At 44.4% G+C, this 19,422-nt stretch overlaps 1 protein-coding gene across 1 annotated transcript in view; it reads right to left on the bottom strand.

The window, feature by feature from the left end:
• The window catches only part of KCNH8 (potassium voltage-gated channel subfamily H member 8), a 501,290-nt gene that overhangs the window by 79,183 nt on the left and 402,685 nt on the right, over positions 1-19,422 (bottom strand). The window contains exons 9-11 of the mRNA XM_027549713.1: positions 17,714-17,913; positions 16,605-16,854; positions 9,655-9,869 (exon numbers count right to left, since the gene is read on the bottom strand). Of these exons, the coding sequence (XP_027405514.1) occupies positions 9,655-9,869; positions 16,605-16,854; positions 17,714-17,913 (665 nt within the window). The remainder of the gene's footprint in view (positions 1-9,654; positions 9,870-16,604; positions 16,855-17,713; positions 17,914-19,422) is intronic.

The raw sequence follows: 19,422 nt of genomic DNA, 5'->3' as shown, positions 1-19,422 counted from the left end.
TTTGTTGGAGTGCGATGCTGGACGCTAGATGACATCGGACGCAGGGCTTCCCTGGTGGCTCAGTGGTAAGGAGTCCACCTGCCAAGGCAGGAGGCACGGCTTTGATCCCTGATCCGGGAAGATCCCATGCACCTCGGAGCCACTGAGCCTGTATCACGGCAACTACTGAGCCTGTGCCCCAGGGCCCCGTGCCCGCGTGCCCTAGAGTCTGTGCTTTGCAACAAGAGAAGCGGCCACGAGAGCGTGCCCCGCACAGCAACAGACCCAGCACCCCCAGGTATAAAACAAGTAAAAGTTGTAAAAGGTACCAGATGTAATGCTGGACACAAGAGGACATCAGATGCATGAGACAAGTTTGAAAGACAGGCAGGAGTTGGAAGGCAGAGACTCTTGAAAGTCATGGGAAGAAGTCTGGATTTTACTAACAGTTTGTGAGGGCCCACTGAAATACTTTAAGCAACTGAATGACATGATCCAATTTATATTTTGAAAAGGTTTCTCCCACAGACTTGAGGAAAGAGACTGGTAAGGGTTTAAGAGTAGAGATAAGCACAAGGGCAGGAGTCTTCACAGGGATGCTCCTGCATCGCACAACACCACTTCTTCAAGATACAGAAAAAATTCTACATGCATTTAAGATAAAAACTCTACAAAAATAGACACATAGGGAATGTGAGCTTCCCAGGTGGCGCTAGTGGGAAAGAACCCACCTGCCAATGTAGGAGATGTAAGAAATATGAGTTCCATCCCTGGATTGGGAAGAACCCCTGGAGGAGGGCAGGGCACCCCACTCCAGTATTCTTGCCTGGAGAATTGCATGGACAGAGGCGCCTGGTGGGCTACAGTCCATGGGGTCGCAAAGAGTCACACAACGGAAGCGACTTAGCATACATGCACCCTCAACATCATAAAGTCGATGTATGACAAACCCACAGCTTACACCATACTCTGGTGAAAAGCTGAAAGGTTTCCTTCTAAACTAGAGAACAAAACAAGAACGCCCACTCTCATCTGTTTTATTTAACATAGTATTGGAAGTCTTAGCTATGGCAATCAGATAAGGAAAAAAAAAGTCATCCAAATTAAAGAAGAGGTATAACTGTCACCATTTCTAGGTAGCATGTACTATATATAGAACTGTCCCCCCCAAAAGCTGTTAGAACTGATAAATAAGTAAAGTACCAAGATACAAAATTAATATACAGAAATCTATTGCATTTCTATACACTAATAACAAACTATCAGAAAGAGAAATAAAGAAAACAATCCCATATACCTGCAACAAAGAGAGCAAAACACTTAGGGATAAATTTAACCAAGGAGGTAAAAGACTTGTGTTCTGAAAACTGCAAGACATTGAGGAAAGAAAGATGACATGAACAAGTGGAAAATTATATTGTGCTCAAGGATTAATGGAGGCTTCCCTGGCAGCTCAGTGGTAAAGAATCCACCTACCAGTGCGGAGATGCAGGCTCGATCCCTGGGTTCGGAAGTTCCCCTGGAGAAGGAAATGGCAACCCACCCCAGTATTCGTGTCTGGAAGATCTCTGACGGAGGAGCCTGGTGGGCTGCAGGCCACGGGGTTGCAAAGCAGTCAGACACGACTTAGCAACTAAACAACAGCAACAACGTGGACGGGAAGAATCGATATCATTAAAATGTCACACTGCGTAAAGCAACCTGCAGATTCAGTGCGATCCCTATCAGAGTATCAGTGACATTTCCCACAAAACTGGAACAAAAACATCCTAAAATTTTTTTGGAACCACAAAAAGTCTCAAACAACCAAAGCAATTTTGAGAAAGAGGAACAAAGCTGAAGATAATCATGCTCCCAGACCTGAAATTATGCTAGAGACCTAGTACTCAAAGAGCACGGTCCTGGCCCAGAAGCAGACATAAAGCTCAGTGGAGCAGAGTGGAGAGCCAGAGGTCAGCCCTCATTCACATGGTCAATTAATCTATGACAAAGGAGGAGGATTATTCAACAGGGAAAAGGTCTCTTCAAAAAATGGTATTGGGCAAAGTGGACAGCTACATGCAAAAGAATGAAATCGGATCATTTTTTATACCTTGCACAAAAACGGACCAAAGATCTAAATGCAGGACCTGGAACTCCTGGAAGGAAACAGGCGGGAGCTTCTTTGGCACTGATCTTAGCAGTGTGTTTTTGGGTGTGTCTCCTCAGGCAAAGGAAACGAAAGCGAAAGGAAACAAACGGACCGGGCTGTACTAAGAGGCTCTCACGTCGGGGGAGACCGTCAGCAAAACCAAGAGACAACCACTGAGCGGGAGAAGGCGTTTGTAAATTCCATATCCAAGAAAGGGTTGATACAAAATATAGGACAAATTCACATAACTCAGTATCAGCCCCCAAACACCCCAATTAAGAAATGGGCAGAAGGCGTAAAGTAGCTCTCCACAGAAGACGCGCAGAAGGCCAACAGGCACCTGAGAAGGTGCTCAAGTAACTCACTGGGGTAATGAGCCGCCAGCCCACGCCTCTAAGAATGCCTGTCATTAAAGGAGACAACAAACGGCAGGTGTTGGCGAGGCTGTGGCGGAGAGGAGCCCTCGGTGCTGCTGGCGGAAATCAAATGTAAATACGGCCGCTAAAGAAAACGGTGTGGAAGCTCCTCAAAACACGTAGAATAGAAATACGTGTGTGGCTCAGTTGTGCATGATCCAACAATTCTGAGTATTTATCTGAAGAAGATGAAAACACCGGTATGGAAAGATACATGCAGCCCTGTAATCACTGCAGCGCTGCTTACTACAACCAAGACACGGAAGCCGCCTCGGCGTCCACCGACATCTGAACGGATGAAGAAGGCGTGGCGGGCTGCGCGGTGGAGCGTACTCAGCCAGAAAAATGGTAAAAGCCTAGCACTTGCGCAGCACGGTGAACCTGCAGAGTATTTCGCTATGTGAAATAAGTCAGGCAGGAAAACACGCTCCGTTTGAGTCTTACAGGTAGAACCTAAACGACAATACAAAAAAAACAAAACGGAATAAAACAGAAACACACCGGTGGTTGCCAGAGGGGAGAGGGTTTGGGTGGGGAGTAAAGTAGGTGAGAGGGGCTGAGAGGGAAACACTTCTGGCTACGTGAAAAATAAAAAACAAAACCAAACTTCTGGCCCCAAAATCAATAAGTTGCAGGGATATATCATTATACTTACGGACCTACAGCCAATAATATTGTAACAGCTTTGTACGGTGCTGGATGGTGTACTGTAGTGATCATTTCATAAGGTCTAAAAATATTGAATCACTATGTTGCACATCTTAATTTAATATTGTTTGTTAATTATAAGTCAATTTAAAGAAAAAGAATAGATGCAGGGAGAACCATTACATCACTTTTCTTTGGTCATGGTCAGGGAGAAACGTCTCAGCGTGTAACTCCCCTCTATACACCGCCTACAGGGGGTGAGAGCGAGTTGACTCTTCGTTAGTACGAAACTTTACATTTAATTATGTTTAACATACAGGTGTTATCTAATGCGTGTGACCACTCTGGGAAGCTTTCCATTAATTGTGTCTATACATGTGCTTGTTTCACTCAGGAGTCAGGATTATGGGGTGTGCGGTTTTGTAGCTACCCCGTTGATGCCTGGGGCTTGGTGTGTAGAGAGTGTGTTGCTCAGGGACTTGGAGTGTTGTGATGAATCAACCCACCATAAACCACCCACGTAGCATCGAAGATGTCAAAATTGGAGGAGAACTGCTGAAAGTGGCTGCTCCTCCAGGCTCCCTTGTCTCTGTTCAGGAATCTTCTCTAAACTTCGGGGTAACCTCTTGTGCTGTCATGGAGGTGGCACTGCCAGGACCTTCACCCAGAGGCCGCTGACCCTCAGGATCCTAGGGAACTCTCTCTCCTGTTACTAGAGAGAGGGAAAGACTGAAGGAGGAGACTTTATTTTTTATGCTGATCAGATTATATGAAATAATGGAAAACTGAGGGAGAAAGTGGAGTACCCAACACACTTAAAATGTAATAAGCTTCCCGTCAAAGAAATGGTCAGAAGGCCTAAATAAACATGTCTCCAAAGAAGACACACCGATGGCCAGTGCACACACAAAAAGAGTCTCAATATCACTGATTATTAGAGAAATGCAAATCAAAACTACAATGAGGTGTCATCTCACAGCAATCAGAATGACCATCATGAAAAAACTGCAGTCAATAAGTGGTAAAGAGGGTGTGGAGAAAAGGGAGCCCGCCTACACTGCTGGTGTGGCTGTGACTGGGTGCAGCCACTATAGCGAAGAGAAAGAAGTCTCCTTAAAAGCTAAACAGAGTCACCGTAAGATCCAGCAACCCCCCTCCTCAGCATGGATCTGGAAAAGATGAAACTCTAACTCAAAAAGATACATGCACCTCAGAATTCACAGCAGCACCATTTACAACAGCCAAGATTCGGGAGCAACCCAAATGTCCATCAACAGAGGAATGGATACAAAAGATGTGGTGCATATACACAACAGAATACTACTCAGCCACAAAAATGAGTAAAGTAACGCCATTCGCAGCAACATGGATGAACCTGGAGGTTATCCTATGACATTGCTTACGTGTGCAATCTAAGAAAATGAACGTGTTTACAAAACAGAAACACACACAGAGACAGAAACCACACTAGGGCGACCAAGGGGAAGGTGGGGAGGGCTAAGTTAGGAGTCTGGGATCAACAAACACACTGTACCAGGTGTAAACTCAGTCAACAGCAAGGCCCTGCTGCAGAGCCAGGGGCCACACTCAGTGTCACATGGTGCCCTACGCTGGAAAAGAGCCCGAAAAAGAACATGTGCATATGTGAGACTGAATCACAGCTATACTGGGATTGTTGTACGTCTGAAACATTGTAAGTCAGCTATAATTCAGTTACTGCTGCTGCTAAGTCGCTTCAGTCGTGTCCGACTCTGTGCAACCCCACAGACAGCAGCCTACCAGGCTCCCCCATCCCTGGGATTCTCCAGGCAAGAACACTGGAGTGGGTTGCCATTTCCTTCTCCCATGCATGAAAGTGAAAAGTGAAAGTGAAAAGCTCAGTCGTGTCCGACTCTTAGCGACCTCATGGACTGCAGCCTACCAGGCTCCTCCGCCCATGTGATTTACCAGGCAAGAGTACTAGAGTGGGTTGCCAGTGCCTTCTCCGATACTTCAATTAAAAAAATGGCAAGAAATTTCAGGACCTCCCTGGCAATCCAGTGGTTAGGAATCCATGCTTCCACTGCAGGGGGCATGGGTTTGATCCCTGGTTAGAGAACTAAGATCCCTGTATGCCATGCGGCACAGCCAAAAAAAATTAAAAAAAAAAAAAGAGTTTCATCGAGTAACCCGTGGTAAGGTAAAACAGGCACTGGTGTTTGCTGCTCCACAGCCACACCCGCAGGTCAGAGTCCGTGACGTTCACACCCAGAAGGTGTCTACATGCGACCGCGTCAATGTCTGATCTTCCGTGTGTTAACACTACTAACTTTGGAAAGCTTATTTTAGATACTCTTCAGTCATTAGTTATCTCAAAATTCTAACGTTAAGGCAAACTAAATTTCACAACCACCAACCGATGAGTCTGTGCGAAAACCAGTTTTACAGGGTTTACCATGAGAAGCTGTGAAGCAGATTTCTCATAATCTCCACAGACAGAAACAGCTGAATTAATCTATGTCAGTATTGGGGTCATCAGGAGATACAAATAAGGGCAAACATATAAAATACACCGAGTGCATAAAATGAGTAATTATCATGAGGTCGGTACTAGCTTGCCTTTTCACAAACTCAGAACACATTTTATACATTTTAATTAATTGGATGAGCTGCCATTCTAAAGTTACACGGTTTATCAGAGTTCTAGATTCACAGCTCACTGTGACATGCATACCTTTCGACTATCTCTTAAAACACTTTGTTTTTATTTCAAAACGGGTTGATGATCACTCCACTCTTTATCCAGATTGGTAATGCTCTCTGTCACCTGATACTTTATAAGCACTTGTGAGAGAAGGTACATCCAGAAGGCGAGATTAGAAAGACACAAACCAATCAGAGAGAGAGTTAAATCCTACCAGACACAGTGGGGAACCTGGGGATGCAGGCAGAGGATGAAGACAGGAGAGGAGGGGAAAGCAGAAATGAAGGGCTGACCGGTGTGGCAGACGGGCCACAGGAGCTTTAAGAGCGAGGACAGAGCGAAGTTATGTCTGCACTGTTTGCATTCCCATGATGCAAGTGTTCCTCCTAGAATCCCTAGACCAAACTTTCACAAAGGATTCAACCCACCGGAAACTCTGTGTGATTGGGTATTTTTGCCCGTGTGGGTGTGGAAATTAAGGAGAGGGGCTGGGTCCACCTTGGTCTGACACCAGAGCAGTTGCAGCCATGATCACAGGTAATCGTCAGAATAGAAGCCCCACACCCCGCCAAAGTCAAAGTATCCTTAGAAATAGCACAAGATTCTATACATATGCATCAGTGGGAAAGAGACAGAGGGAGGGGATAAATGTTTACATACAGCAGAAAGTAATAAAACATTGAAAAGCAATTATACCCCAATTAAAAAAATAGCACAAGACTATTTTTAGTCTATTAGACTATTTTTAGACTATTTTTAATCTCCCCAGGATTATAAAATTATTGGTAAGTATGGTCCAAATTTACCTAGCCTTTAGAAGGCATAGCAACCCAGGATCTCGGCTGTCACTGAGTCATGTGGGACTCTTTGCGACTCCATGGACTGTAGCCTGCCAGGCTCCTCTTCCATGGATTTCCTAGGCAGGAACACTGGAGTGGGCTGCCATGCCCTCCTCCAGGGGAGCTTCCCAACCCACAGACAGAACCCAGGTCTCCTGTGTTGCAGATGGTCTCCTGCATTGCAGGTGGATTCTTTACCAACTGAGCTACCAGAATCTTGAATATAGTGTAAATGTAAATTCTGAGTGATACAAGATGAGGAACTATAAAAAATAAAGATTTCAGAGCTCCAGTTCCCATTTACCCTTAAAAATGTGGCTCAGAGGGGTCCTCTGTATAGAAGCATAAGATTTTGTTTCAGCCATAGTGAAATAGCTAATATTGAACTAAAAATAATTATAAAGCTGGACAAAACACATGAAAATAACTGTTTAAAAGCAACGGAGAACAACCGACTCAGGTCAGACTTGAAGGGCTATGACCCCTGAGAAAATGGAAGTCCATCAGTATATAGGCCAGAATCCACTTTGGGGAGCCTTTCCCCTCTCCAGGGGCACTTCCCACCCCAGGGATCAAACCCAGGTCTCCCACATTGCAGGCGGATTCTTTACCAGCCAAGCCACCAGGAAAGCCCCGAGGGTCACGTTTATCTAAGCGTTTTTCTGAGGGAATCTATTGCTTCACTGTGGGGTGGCAGAGTGTAGGAGAGAGAGGAGCAGTCTTCCTGGAGAAGAGCAATCCATGTGTCCCCAAACTCCCAGGATCTGAGGAGTGAATCCCAGGGAGGAGGCCCCCAGGGGTCAGCCAGCTCCTCACTTAGGAGCACAGGGCAGTCTCCAAGGAGCCCGGGGATTTGGTTCCCTCGTGATGCTCGGGGAGGCTCAGGCTGCAGGAAAGGCATGTCAAATAGGAGAAGCTTTGGGCAACACCCAGGGATTTTAGCAGAGATTCTGAAACATGTCTTAGGGGTGAGAGCTGTACCACCAGGGTCGGGGCAAAACTGAAGCAGATCAACCTAACAAAGCCTAGGAGGAACTGTAGGCAGGGTGAAAGCGATTTGTTGGGTGCTCTGCCTGTCCCAGGAAAACATAACCCTATTAGAAGGAAAATAATACGAACGCTTTTTTCAAGAATGGCTCAGGTGGTAAAGAGTCTGCCTGCAGTGTGGGAGACCCGGGTTCGATTCCTGGGTCAGGAAGATCCCCTGGAGAAGAAAATGGCAACCCGCTCCCGTATTCTTGCCTGGAAAATCCCATGGATGGAGGAGCCTGGCGGGCTACAGTCCATGGGGTTGCAAAGAGTCGGACACGACTGAGCAACTTCACTTTTTTCATAAACAACATCTACATTGAAGCAAAGTCATGATATCTGTTTGAAAAATAGTAGAGGAAGGAAAGTGACCTCAAAAACAAAAAAACAACCCCTCCCCCCCAAAATAACAGATAAAGAAAAGAGTCTCATTGGCCTTTCAGACACTGGAGGCTTAAAATCACTGTGATGAATGTTTCAGCAAAGACAAAAGGAGAATTAAAAAATGGATTAAAGGTAAGACTTTTTAAAAGTAATTGAATGAAATCTTGGGGTTGAGAGCCAATATTTTCCATTTGTCCATGTTGAGGACATGTTGGCTCTCTCTTTGCTAGCGGTAAAGAACCTGACTGCCAGTGCAGGAGACGTGGGTTCAATCTCTGGGTCGGGAAGATCCCCTGGAAGAGGATATATATATGTGGGTTGCCATATAACCCATGGCAACCCACTCCAGTATCCTTGCCTGGAAATTTCCATGGCCAGAGGAGCTGTGTGTGTGATCACACATGTTACTTAACCATTCTGCATCTGTTTTCTGTCCTGTAAAACCTGACACTTAGCTTCAACAGAGGCTTTCGGCACTGAATAAAACGCTTTACACTGACAGAGTCCTTAACACAAAAAGTTTTGAAATAAATATTTCCACCTCCCTTTGCCGTTTGCCTCCAGCCATGGAGAGATGCACGCATTCGAAACTGGTAATCCTGAGCTTCAGAAGGGGGCACCATCCGTGTTCTGTCTGTCATTTGATGTCCTCAACCAAGAGGAAGTCAAACAACTTGGATTCCTTCTTTACCGACAGTTTGGAGAATGCTGATGACGATGTCCCCACAATGTGGGTTAGTCAAAACAAGAGCCTCACTTCTTAAACCCTTAAGGAAAAAAATCGAGACTAGCAAGTCTCTGGGGCAGAGCTCAAGGCAGCAGATGAAGGCGTCTGCTGATAGAGAGCGATATGCATACACACTCTGGCCTGCCTTCCAACAATCATTCCTATTAAGTCATTTGTCTCTCTGACACATTTAATGAAGTCATGTTCACGAGCAGCTTAATCACAGGACACAGTTTGGTACATATTTTGACAGGAAAGCTGTTTGTATAAACTGAAACATGTAGCAAATATATAATTTCATAAAATGCCCATTATGCTTCCAGGGTGACAATCTTTGGTTTGAATCCTTTCATACCTATTTACTCATTTTAAGACAGACTGTTTTGAGTCATGGTTAACAAATAAAAAGATGGTCTTAAGCAAAACGACGTCAAGCCAGTGGTGTAGGGAATACACCCGTGTGTAGCAAACTCTGAACCATACGCCCTATCCGGAAATCCTTAAGTTCCAGAGGAATCACACCTCTCTAGCTAAATATTATATGCCCCCGACATTCATCCTGGTTATAAGCAAATGAAAATAAACAAGAAAAAAATTAAGAGAACTCCTCCATAAATCCTACTTTTCTAAAATATTGATAACATGCTCCCGGTTTGACTCCTGGCTAATTACCTAATTGCTCAATTAGTGACTGAACAGTCCCACCTTATCTGCTCAGAGATTTTTTGAAGTGAGGTCAGAACATGTTCTTTGCTGTTATAAATGATCTCCAGGCCCTGTGTGTTTGGATCTCAGCAGTAATTAGAAGGGAGACTTACATCACTCTCGTGACCTTCTCGAAGGTTGTATGTGAGGTCATGCTGAATGTCTTCCACAAATTTGTGAGCATATTCTGGGTAAAGGTCCAGAACTTCAAAGAGTCCTTTGAGGATGATACACTGGAGATCACAGTAGGTTAGCGCCTTCACATCCGCGTTGGTCTTGATTACTTGGTCCTTAATTGATAGATTGGCTCCAATTAAATCCCCTTTCCCTTGAAACAGTGAGAAAAGAGACACGTCGCTTGAAAGACGTCATTTGATTTACAGGCTTCATTTCTCTGAAATTACGCTCAAAGAGAAGAGCAACCTTTATCTGGGGCAGGGTTTCTCAGCCTGGGCAGGGTTGAGATTTGGGGCCCCATCATTCTGTGCTGGTGGGGGGAGCATTGGGTACAGGATGGAATGTTTAGTGCATCTCACATCACCCACCCCCAGAGATAACAACCCCAAATATCTGCAGACATTGCCAAACGTCCCTTGGCAATCTGAACCACACCCAGTCGAGAACACTCATCTTGAGGATAAAGCCTAGGAGACTGGGAGTTAGAACTCGTAGGTCACACATGGGCTCACGTCAGTCCCCCAAAGGATTTGGTAAACGACTTTAGGCAAAGCAGTTGACGATTTTGGTTACAGCTGCTTTGACTATTCAAAGGAAATAATATTTTTCTGAGTAAAAATACTTTGGGATCTTGAAGAGGTATATTAATAATGTTGATTCTAGTACTTCGGACAATAATGTAAGCATCACCATCTGCTTTCTAATACACTCAAGTTGTTTTATTTATCTCTGAACACGTCTGCAAGACAGGGGGCGGTGTGAAGGAGGAGCGTCAAGAGGCAAAGGCAACTCCTGGGCACCGTGGACAGTGAATCTACTGCACAAAATGCAAAACACGGGGCATAGTTTTAATGCTCCGTGACCGTGTGAAAATCCCGTTTTCTCCAGCAAAAAAAGAAAGTGAATAAATTAAAACTATGAGCCCTTCCCCTGCGGGGAGAAGGGTCTGACACTAGTCTGTTCACACTCTCTCTCACTCCAGCACCTCTGATATTTGTCTGTAACACCTCTGCCCATCAGTCTTAAACTGGGAACCAGCTTACCTCCTTGAGTTTGCTGATTAGATAATATTGGGCAATTTCTCTGAATCTTTAAAATCTTGAACTTGATTTGAATCAGTCTAACCTAGCAGGAAGGTGAGCATAATCGTAAGTGCTGGCAAAGAGCTGATTACAGCGTCAGTTTTATTTTAGACAGAGCCATTAATGCACTCAGCGTCCATGTGAGAAATCAGAAAGAAAATCCATTCAGTTCTCAGACAAACTCAGGTTAAAAGCTGAGGTAATATGACCAAGTTCACAAAGAACACTGGCCTTGGACTCAAGACTGCAACTCAGGAGTTTCTGCTTTATCTTTGTCCTCAAACATCATCATGCCTGCGCTTTACTTTTTTCCAAATGGTCACTTTGTTCCATTTTGTAGAGAACCAACAACCAACATTTTGCCAGCCAAAACCCACCAAGCAAATACTGTCTTTGGAATGTTGTAGAACAAACTGTCCCAACCATTCTTCATTCAATTAATTTTTAAACTTCTAAATGTTTATTTTTTTATTTCACACAGAATTTCTGGAAGCAGTTTCTGGCATGCAGCAGGCTTCAATAAAAGTCTGTTTTATTGAACTTGACAGTAAAAAGAGATGTGCCAACTTATCCATGAATATCTGAGACATTCATAAGTATTTGTGGCAGACCAAAAACTCAAATTATTGAATTATTTCTAGGTATTATCTTTTTAAAACCTTGAAATTGAGCCTATTTGGCAGAAGAAAAAAGACTAAACTCTACATTTATAGACACTAAGAGAATAAATAGCCACGTGGTGCTGAGGAATTTATTGTCACCAACACTAACTTGGCGATTTCTTTTTTCTTGCATGTTTTGTTAGAAATCTAAATTGCTGCTCAAAAATTCAAAGCTGGGTACTGGGGTAAAATGTAAACACAGCCAGGTTGGACTGAGTATAGCAAATGCTCAAGCTTCGTATGCTGTGCAGCTCAGTCACTCCAGCTCACGACCAGCTACGTGTGACCCCATGGACTGCAGCCCCCCAGGCTCCTCAGTGCACGGGACTCTCCAGGCAAGAAGGCTGGAGTGGGTTGCCGTGCCCTCCTCTGGGGATCTTCCCCACCCAGGGATCAAATCCAGGCCTCCTGCACTGCAGACAGATTCTTTACTGCTGAGCCTCTGGGGAAGCCCCGAGTTTTGTACACCTGAGGAGAATTTACCTTGACGCACCAAGCTGCCACGGTGAGAACTCACATTTTCTACTTGTGTTTGGAAAAACTTTAGGGTCACCCTACTCTCGTACCTTGAGTGGCCACAGAATGGTGATTTCAGCCACAAAGGCCCCAGCATCTTGCTGACTTGGCATTCTAGAATTCTGGTTTTTTATTTATTCAGTGAATATTTATAGATCACTGACGTGTGTGCCAGGCCTTGTGTGGAGCCTAATTTTCACCCTCACTAATTTTACAACTTTGTGGATTACTCACTTATCTGGATTTAGAGCCTAGATCTGAGTTTCTTAATTACTCTGGGTTTCAGTATCCTTATTTCTAAAAGAAGGGAAGGTTTTTGTGTTTCCTTACAGTCTCTGTTGGGGCTTCCCTGGTGACTCAGCTGGTAAAGAATCCGCCTGCAATGCAGGAGACCCCAGTTTGACTCCTGGGTTGGGAAGATCTCCTGGAGAAGAGATAGGCTACCCACTCCAGTATTCTTGGGCTTCCCTGGTGGCTCAGCTGGTAAAGAATCTGCCTGTAATGCGGGAGACCTGGGTTTGATCCCTGGGTTGGGAAGATCCCTTGAGGGGGACATGGCAACCCACTCCAGTGTTGTTGCCTGGGGAATCCTCATGGACAGTGGAGCCTGGTGGGCTGCAGTCCATGGGGTCGCAAAGAGTCAGACGCGACTGAGTGACTAAGCCCAGCACAGCAGCACAGTCTCTATTACTCAGAATTCTGTTTCTGATATTTACTCATCAGTTATCTTTCCATTGGGGGGAAAAAAAGTTGATGGGAGGCATCTGCAAACCTTCCTGGTTAGAGCCATAACTTATGTTTAATCATAATCAGGCAGACTAACGCCATCTGTGAGCAGTGCGTTTACTGGAGCTTTGGTGTCTTCTTTTAAATCACAGTGAAGACCTTGGTGGGAAAACAGTTACTGGGACATGAAATGAAGGTGCACAGGCAAACAAATTCTATCCCTGTGACAAATCCCTGCCTCTCTGTCAACTGCATCGGATTAAGAAATGCCTTCAAGAATTGACTGGACAATGGAATTGCTTGAATAAATTTCGGTTTGACAGGTGCTTGGTGATAGGTTTCCCTTACGATATTATGTATTAATTCATTTTGCTGGCAGAGTGAACATGTGTTAAATAGCTATATTTAAGCAATGTGCTAAAGTTTATCAGAGTCAATATTGATTTATATTGGCGGATAAGATGATATTACCATAGGGAAAGTAAAATAGTTGATCTCCATTGAGATAATGTTAACCACAGAGAGAAAATATTAATAATTTATTCTATTTGCTTGGGCTTGGTCCCAGTACCACACAGGCATGTTTAGAAGGGCCACATGCATTTAAATCACTTTTGAGAGGTACAGGGTACCAGCAAAGACGTGAAATGTTAAATTTGGGAAGCTCAAGTCATGGAGGAAATCAGGGCCAGGGCACAAGCCAACGGCTTAATCTTTTAGCTGTTAGTATGGGCCACCAGGATTCCCCGGTGGCTCAGACGGTAAAGAGTCCGCCTGCAATGCAGGAGACCTGAGTTCGATCCCTGGGTGGGAGAAGGAAATGGCAAGCTATTCCGGTATTCTTGCCCGGAAAATCCCATGGATGGAGGAGCCTGTCAGGTTACAGTCCACGGGGTCACAAAGAGTTGGACACAACTGAGCAACTTCACTTTCACTTTCTTTCAGAAGCTTTTTTTGAAAGAAGAAAATCTGACGGAATCATGTATTAGAAACAATAGTATTTACATAGAAGCTGTCAAATTTGTACCTACTGTGATGTAATGTCAGGGATAATGCTCTCATATTCCATTCCTGGAGCTGTTGCTAGTTAACAAATTTAAACATTCACTACAATTATGGAAAAACCCATAATATATACATCTGAAAATGCTGGATCAATTTACTTATATGTATATCAAACCCTAAGTTGCTAGGAAAATAACTAAACCCTGTTATTTGTATTTGATTAATTATATTGTTTTACACTCGTGCTAGTCTCAGGGACGGTAGAACGAATCAGTCATACGTGTTCGTATATCCACCCGTTTGGATTTCCTTCCCGTGTGCGTCGCTGCAGAGCACTGAACAGGCTCCCGGGCTGCACAGCGGGTCCTCGTCAGTATCTGCTTTATACTCGGCAGTGTTCATGTCCCTCTCAGGCTCCCGACTCATCCCGCCTTCCTTTTTCCCCTGGTAACAGTACGTTTGTTTTCTACGTAGGTGTCTCTGTTTTGTAAATAAGGTCATCTGTACCAGTTTTTTTTTTTTTTTTTTTTTAAGATTCCACATATAAACGATATCCTATGATATTTATTTCTTTGACTCATTTCACTCAGTATGACAAACTCTGAGTCCGTCCGTGTTGATGAAAAGGGCACTAAATGCCCTTTGAAAAGCAGACTGTGTCGACAGGCAGGCCACAAAACCCACAGCGGTGCTGAGGAAACCCACAGAAAAATACTTAATGCTTGGAGCGAGGTTTTCGGAGCAAATTTTCAAAGGATCCTCACTTTTAATTTTGAATAAAAAATGACTGAATGACTGGTTTTTAACTTCACTGAGTTGATAAATGGGCAGGGAAGAGTGTTCAATTCTCCTCTTGAAAAACACACGTATATAGAATCTCACCCTCACGCTGATAACAAGCTGGCCACACCGAGGCCAGCTTGTTGCTATTTTATTTAGTCACCCTTCCATGCCTTTCTATCAGGGAGAAAACCATGGACTCCCCAGCAGTCCAGTGGTTGAGGCTCCACCCTGCACGGCAGCAGGTGCCAATTCCATCCCTGGTCAGGCAGTGAAGATCCCACATGCCTTGTGGCCAAAAAGCCAAAACATGAAACAGAAGCAATATTGTAACAAATTCAATAAAGATTTTTTTAATGGTGCAAATCATAAAAAAAAAAAAAAGGAGAAAAATATAGGGGTGAATCAAGAGTTGGATCCAAACTTTGGAAGGCAAGCCCCAGCTCTCCTCTGATGAAGAGCTCAACGGAAGTCACCAGGAAGCACATCGGTGTTTCTCCCCCAGCTGCCTCCGTCTCTGCACCTCTAACTCATCACAGCGACCTGACAGGGCTGCAACACTGGAGCTGGATAGTGGACACGTAACACTCCGCTCACGTCAGGGGAGCAATCAGTATTCTCTTCCAAAATAGAACCCATCCTGAAGCTTATAGTGAAAGTCGACTGACTGCATACTTACAACGGTCATATAGACTAAAGGCATTGTTTAAGACATAGAGAACAGGCTTCTGGACATGGGGAGAGGGGAGAGGGTGAGACGTATGGAGAGTGTAACATGGAAACTTACAATACCATATGTAAAACAGACAGCCAGCGGGAATTTGCTGTATGGCTCAGAAACTCAAACAGGGGCTCTGTATCAACCTAGAGGGGTGGGATGGGGCGGGAGGTGAGAGAGGGGTTCAAGAGGGAGGGGATATATGTATACCTGTGGCTGATTCATGCTGAGGTTTGACAGAAAACAACAAAATTCTGTAAAGCAACTAGCTTTCAATTAAAAGATAAATTAATTTTTAAAAAGGCATCGTTGAGAGGGGTAAAGTGAGCTGGATAGAGCATCTGAAGACCTACGTTAGCTTTGACCTTGGGAAAAAAAATACCTCTCATCTGTCTCTTTGTGTGAGGAAAACTTAACAAAGGTCCCACATGTGAAAATATTTTGTAAAGGGCTAAGATGTCCACAGAATTAGGTTCTTGAAAATGGAAATTAAAAAAATTTAAAATGCTGCATTAGCCACTTTTAATTAACATAAGTTCTAAACACTGGTGTTCTGCACTGGCGTTCAAAATATATTGTGTACCTGTTTACCTGATTCATTCATAGGCCTTCAAGAAATATGAGTTGAAAAAATAAACAAATGAAAATGATTTTTAAAAGAGGTACACATAAAACTGTATCACTAGATAGGAGCTTTTCTACATCAACCCTGCATGTCATCTGCTGTTAGCTGACCTTTGCATTTCAATAAACACTGATTTCGTCTTAATAGTTGGAGTCAACTTTGTGATACAGAATCTTCCCAAATTGTCCTGTGAGTTTGAGGGAGGAAAATTAGCCAATCATCACCTTGACAGTATCACATTAATGACTGCTACGAGAGTTTATTCTCAATATGCATTCATTTTTGTGCTCTTTGTAGCACAGAAAAAACAATTTTCAATGTTCTTCTCTGAATGGATTCTCCACAAAAATGCAGAAACATTCTTAAAACAGGAGCTATTTCACCAAGAGGGGGTGGACGTCATCATTCATAACCTGGCTTTAGGGATCAAACAGAACTTTGATCAAACAGATCAAACAGAAGTGTTCATTCTCTTGCCATGTTATTGGGAGAAATTAAGCTAACTATTATTTACTCACTAGTAAAATAGGGACAATATTTATTAAAAGTGGCTCTTTAGTAAAAGTCAAAACAGGTGTTGCATATAACAGCACAGTGCAAACTCAGTATATGGCATAACAGCAGCAGTAATAACTTGCAGATTAAACTCATATCCTGAATTGACATACTCTTCCCTCGTTTTCCTTCTCTCAGTCACAAGTTCTCCCCCCTTTTCATCTCCTTAATTCATGCTTCAGAGTAGAATTTCATGGAGCTTTTCAACAAGACCTACCGAGGATGGCCAGCACCGTGCTGTCTTTAAGAACCTCCATGGAGCCCGAGCACACGAAGTAGATGGCCTGCAAAGCGTCCCCCTGGCGCAGCAGGTACTCCCCAGGGGCGCAGAAGGAGGTTTTGATGTGCAGAGACAGAGACCGCAGGCAGCCCCGGCTGGCACACTCGAACAGGGACAGCTGCAAGATCTCCTTGTTCAGGTGCATGGTGATGTCGGAGCGGAGCTCGTCTGGGAAGTCCTTCAAAAGCTGCCAGAGAAGATGAAAGAAGGAACCAAGCTGGGGAGCAGTCCTGTGTCGCTGACCGACTGTAGGACCACAGGGACCTTTCCCCACTGTTTGACCAGTCAGAGGACGAAGAGGAAGCTACATGTACGAATAATCCCGGATTTCTGTGACTGTGACCCCGGCCGTGTGCTCCTGAATCATCAGCTATTAATAAGTCTGGAGAAAGACAATCAATTAATAAAAGACTCTAGAATGAAACATATTGTTCCTTGTGGCCTGCTTCTCACAAAGACACTTGACTCGGGACAGAAGATTTGGAGTTTAGGCCCTCTAGAGTTTCCTTGGCTGTCCTGATCATCTGAAGAGAGGAAAAACCAAACAAGCACTTAAAAATATCGATGGCTGGCTTTGTTGGCAGGTTGATGGGATGGCTGCTTGGCTTATAGGATACTGACAGCGGCGGTCCAGGGTGTTTCTGGAAGCCCAAACATAACATGTTTGCAGAAAAATGCATTTTTTTACTTTGTTGGATCTAAAGGTAAACTTTAGCTTGATTAATCTAATAGCCCATGATTATACCATTCAACTGTCGTAACAATTGGTTCCTTCAAAGAGGGTCATCTCACATGAAAATATGTCTACCTGACTGACCGAAGTAGCAAGCTACTGTGAAACACTGGCCAGTCCACAGTGACATCATGGAAACGTAAGCAAGACCAGACAAAAGAACCCCTGCGGGGGTCATGAGAGGCTAAACGCAAAGAGATAAAGAAGTTGGTAGGTGTGTGCTTCACTTCTTAGACCTGCACTAAAGCGCTTGCTTTTACCTTAGAATACGTGCTTTCTGCCTGAAAACGTCAACAGGAGAAATTCACATTACCTCATTGGAATCTATTCCATTGTTGACTGACCAGGTTGTCTGGAAATACTCCAGCATCCTCTGCTTGAGCTGCTGGGGCAGGTGATGGACACGGATGAAGTCCTTCAGATCCTTGGTTCTGGTGTGATAGAGGGACCACCTGGAGTACATCCTCTGGATGATCGCTGTCACGTTTCCGAACACCAGGGCGTGCATCAAGGCTGAGGGGACAACGTCACACGTCACGGGGCGGGGCCAAGGCTGAGGAGGCAACGCCACACGTCACGGGGCGGGGCCAAGGCTGAGGAGGCAACGCCACACGTCACGGGGCGGGGCCAAGGCTGAGGGGACAACGCCACACGTCACGGGGCGGGGCCAAGGCTGAGGAGGCAACGCCACACGTCACGGGGCGGGGCCAAGGCTGAGGGGACAACGCCACACGTCACGGGGCGGGGCCAAGGCTGAGGAGGCAACGCCACACGTCACGGGGCGGGGCCAAGGCTGAGGAGGCAACGCCACACGTCACGGGGGGGGCCTCCTCACCTACAAACCTGCAGGCTGTAGATCCGGATCAGTGGAGCACGCCTGCGTGGTCACTGTGTCACAGCTACTTTTCCAAGTGAAAATCAAGGGATTTTATTAAGATAAAGGCTGTAAGTTGAAGCCGATTTAGCTAGATAAGGTATCTATATTTTATAATGAGCTTGCTTTTCAGCACACTGACTCTTTGTATGCTTGATATCATATTCCTTGACTTGCCAATTTTCAAAGAGACAAGAAACTATGATTTAAAACATTTTAATCTATGAGCAAAGGGTACTTCAAGCTTTGTCTGCTCATATGTGGTGAAGAGGAGAGACTTGTTTATAAAATGGATTCTAGCGCAGCATGCAGGTATCATGACTTCCCTGACACAGTAAGTTAACTGAGATAGTTAACCCATTTACTGGTTACACTTAGTACACTGAATGGAATATCACTTCTCCTTCTTAAATATCTTGTAATTTACTTAATTAACTTCATGAATCATGATTCACATTGAATAAATTATTTTAAAAGGATGTCAGTGATCTTAGATGCTGATAATAATAGAATTAATTTAAATATATATATATTTTTTCTTTTTGGCCTCACCACACAGCTTATGGGATCTGAGTTCCCCCTTCCAGGGACTGAAGCTGTGCCCCCTGCAGGGGAAGCACAGATTAACCACTGGACTCCAGGGAAGTCCCAGGAGAAGTTATTATTGAAAGAAACCCGGACAATAGTAGTTACTCAGCAAATATTAGCCAGGTAAATTAATTAACCCACTCTAATGACCATGTTTCTACCTATATTAGAAGACTATCGACAAGCCTTCATTCAGCCATAAACGTGTCTGACCCTATATACACAGCTCTGAGAGGTGAGGGAGTGCCACACGCCGAGAGCGCCCCACACGCCGAGAGTGTATTACACGCCGAGAGTGTATACACGCCCAGTCAGACGATGGCACCGCTGTTCTGACACAGGCGTTTTGCTGCAGCCACTGTGCCACAGGATGCATCCCGATTTAGTCATTTCGATTCCATGTGGCTTGATCAGAATAAAAATATCTTTTGAAAAACACTCAATAATATGAAAACAGACCCCCTTTGACCCACACTTAATCTGTTGGCTACCATTCCGGTTATGACAACAACTTTTATGTTGTACTCTATTCAACATCTGCATTATTCTAACAGCTGGGT

This window comes from Bos indicus x Bos taurus, chromosome 1 (assembly GCF_003369695.1).
Source record: "Bos indicus x Bos taurus breed Angus x Brahman F1 hybrid chromosome 1, Bos_hybrid_MaternalHap_v2.0, whole genome shotgun sequence".
Classification (NCBI taxonomy): Eukaryota; Metazoa; Chordata; class Mammalia; order Artiodactyla; family Bovidae; genus Bos; species Bos indicus x Bos taurus.
This window is presented reverse-complemented; position numbering and strand designations above follow the sequence as displayed.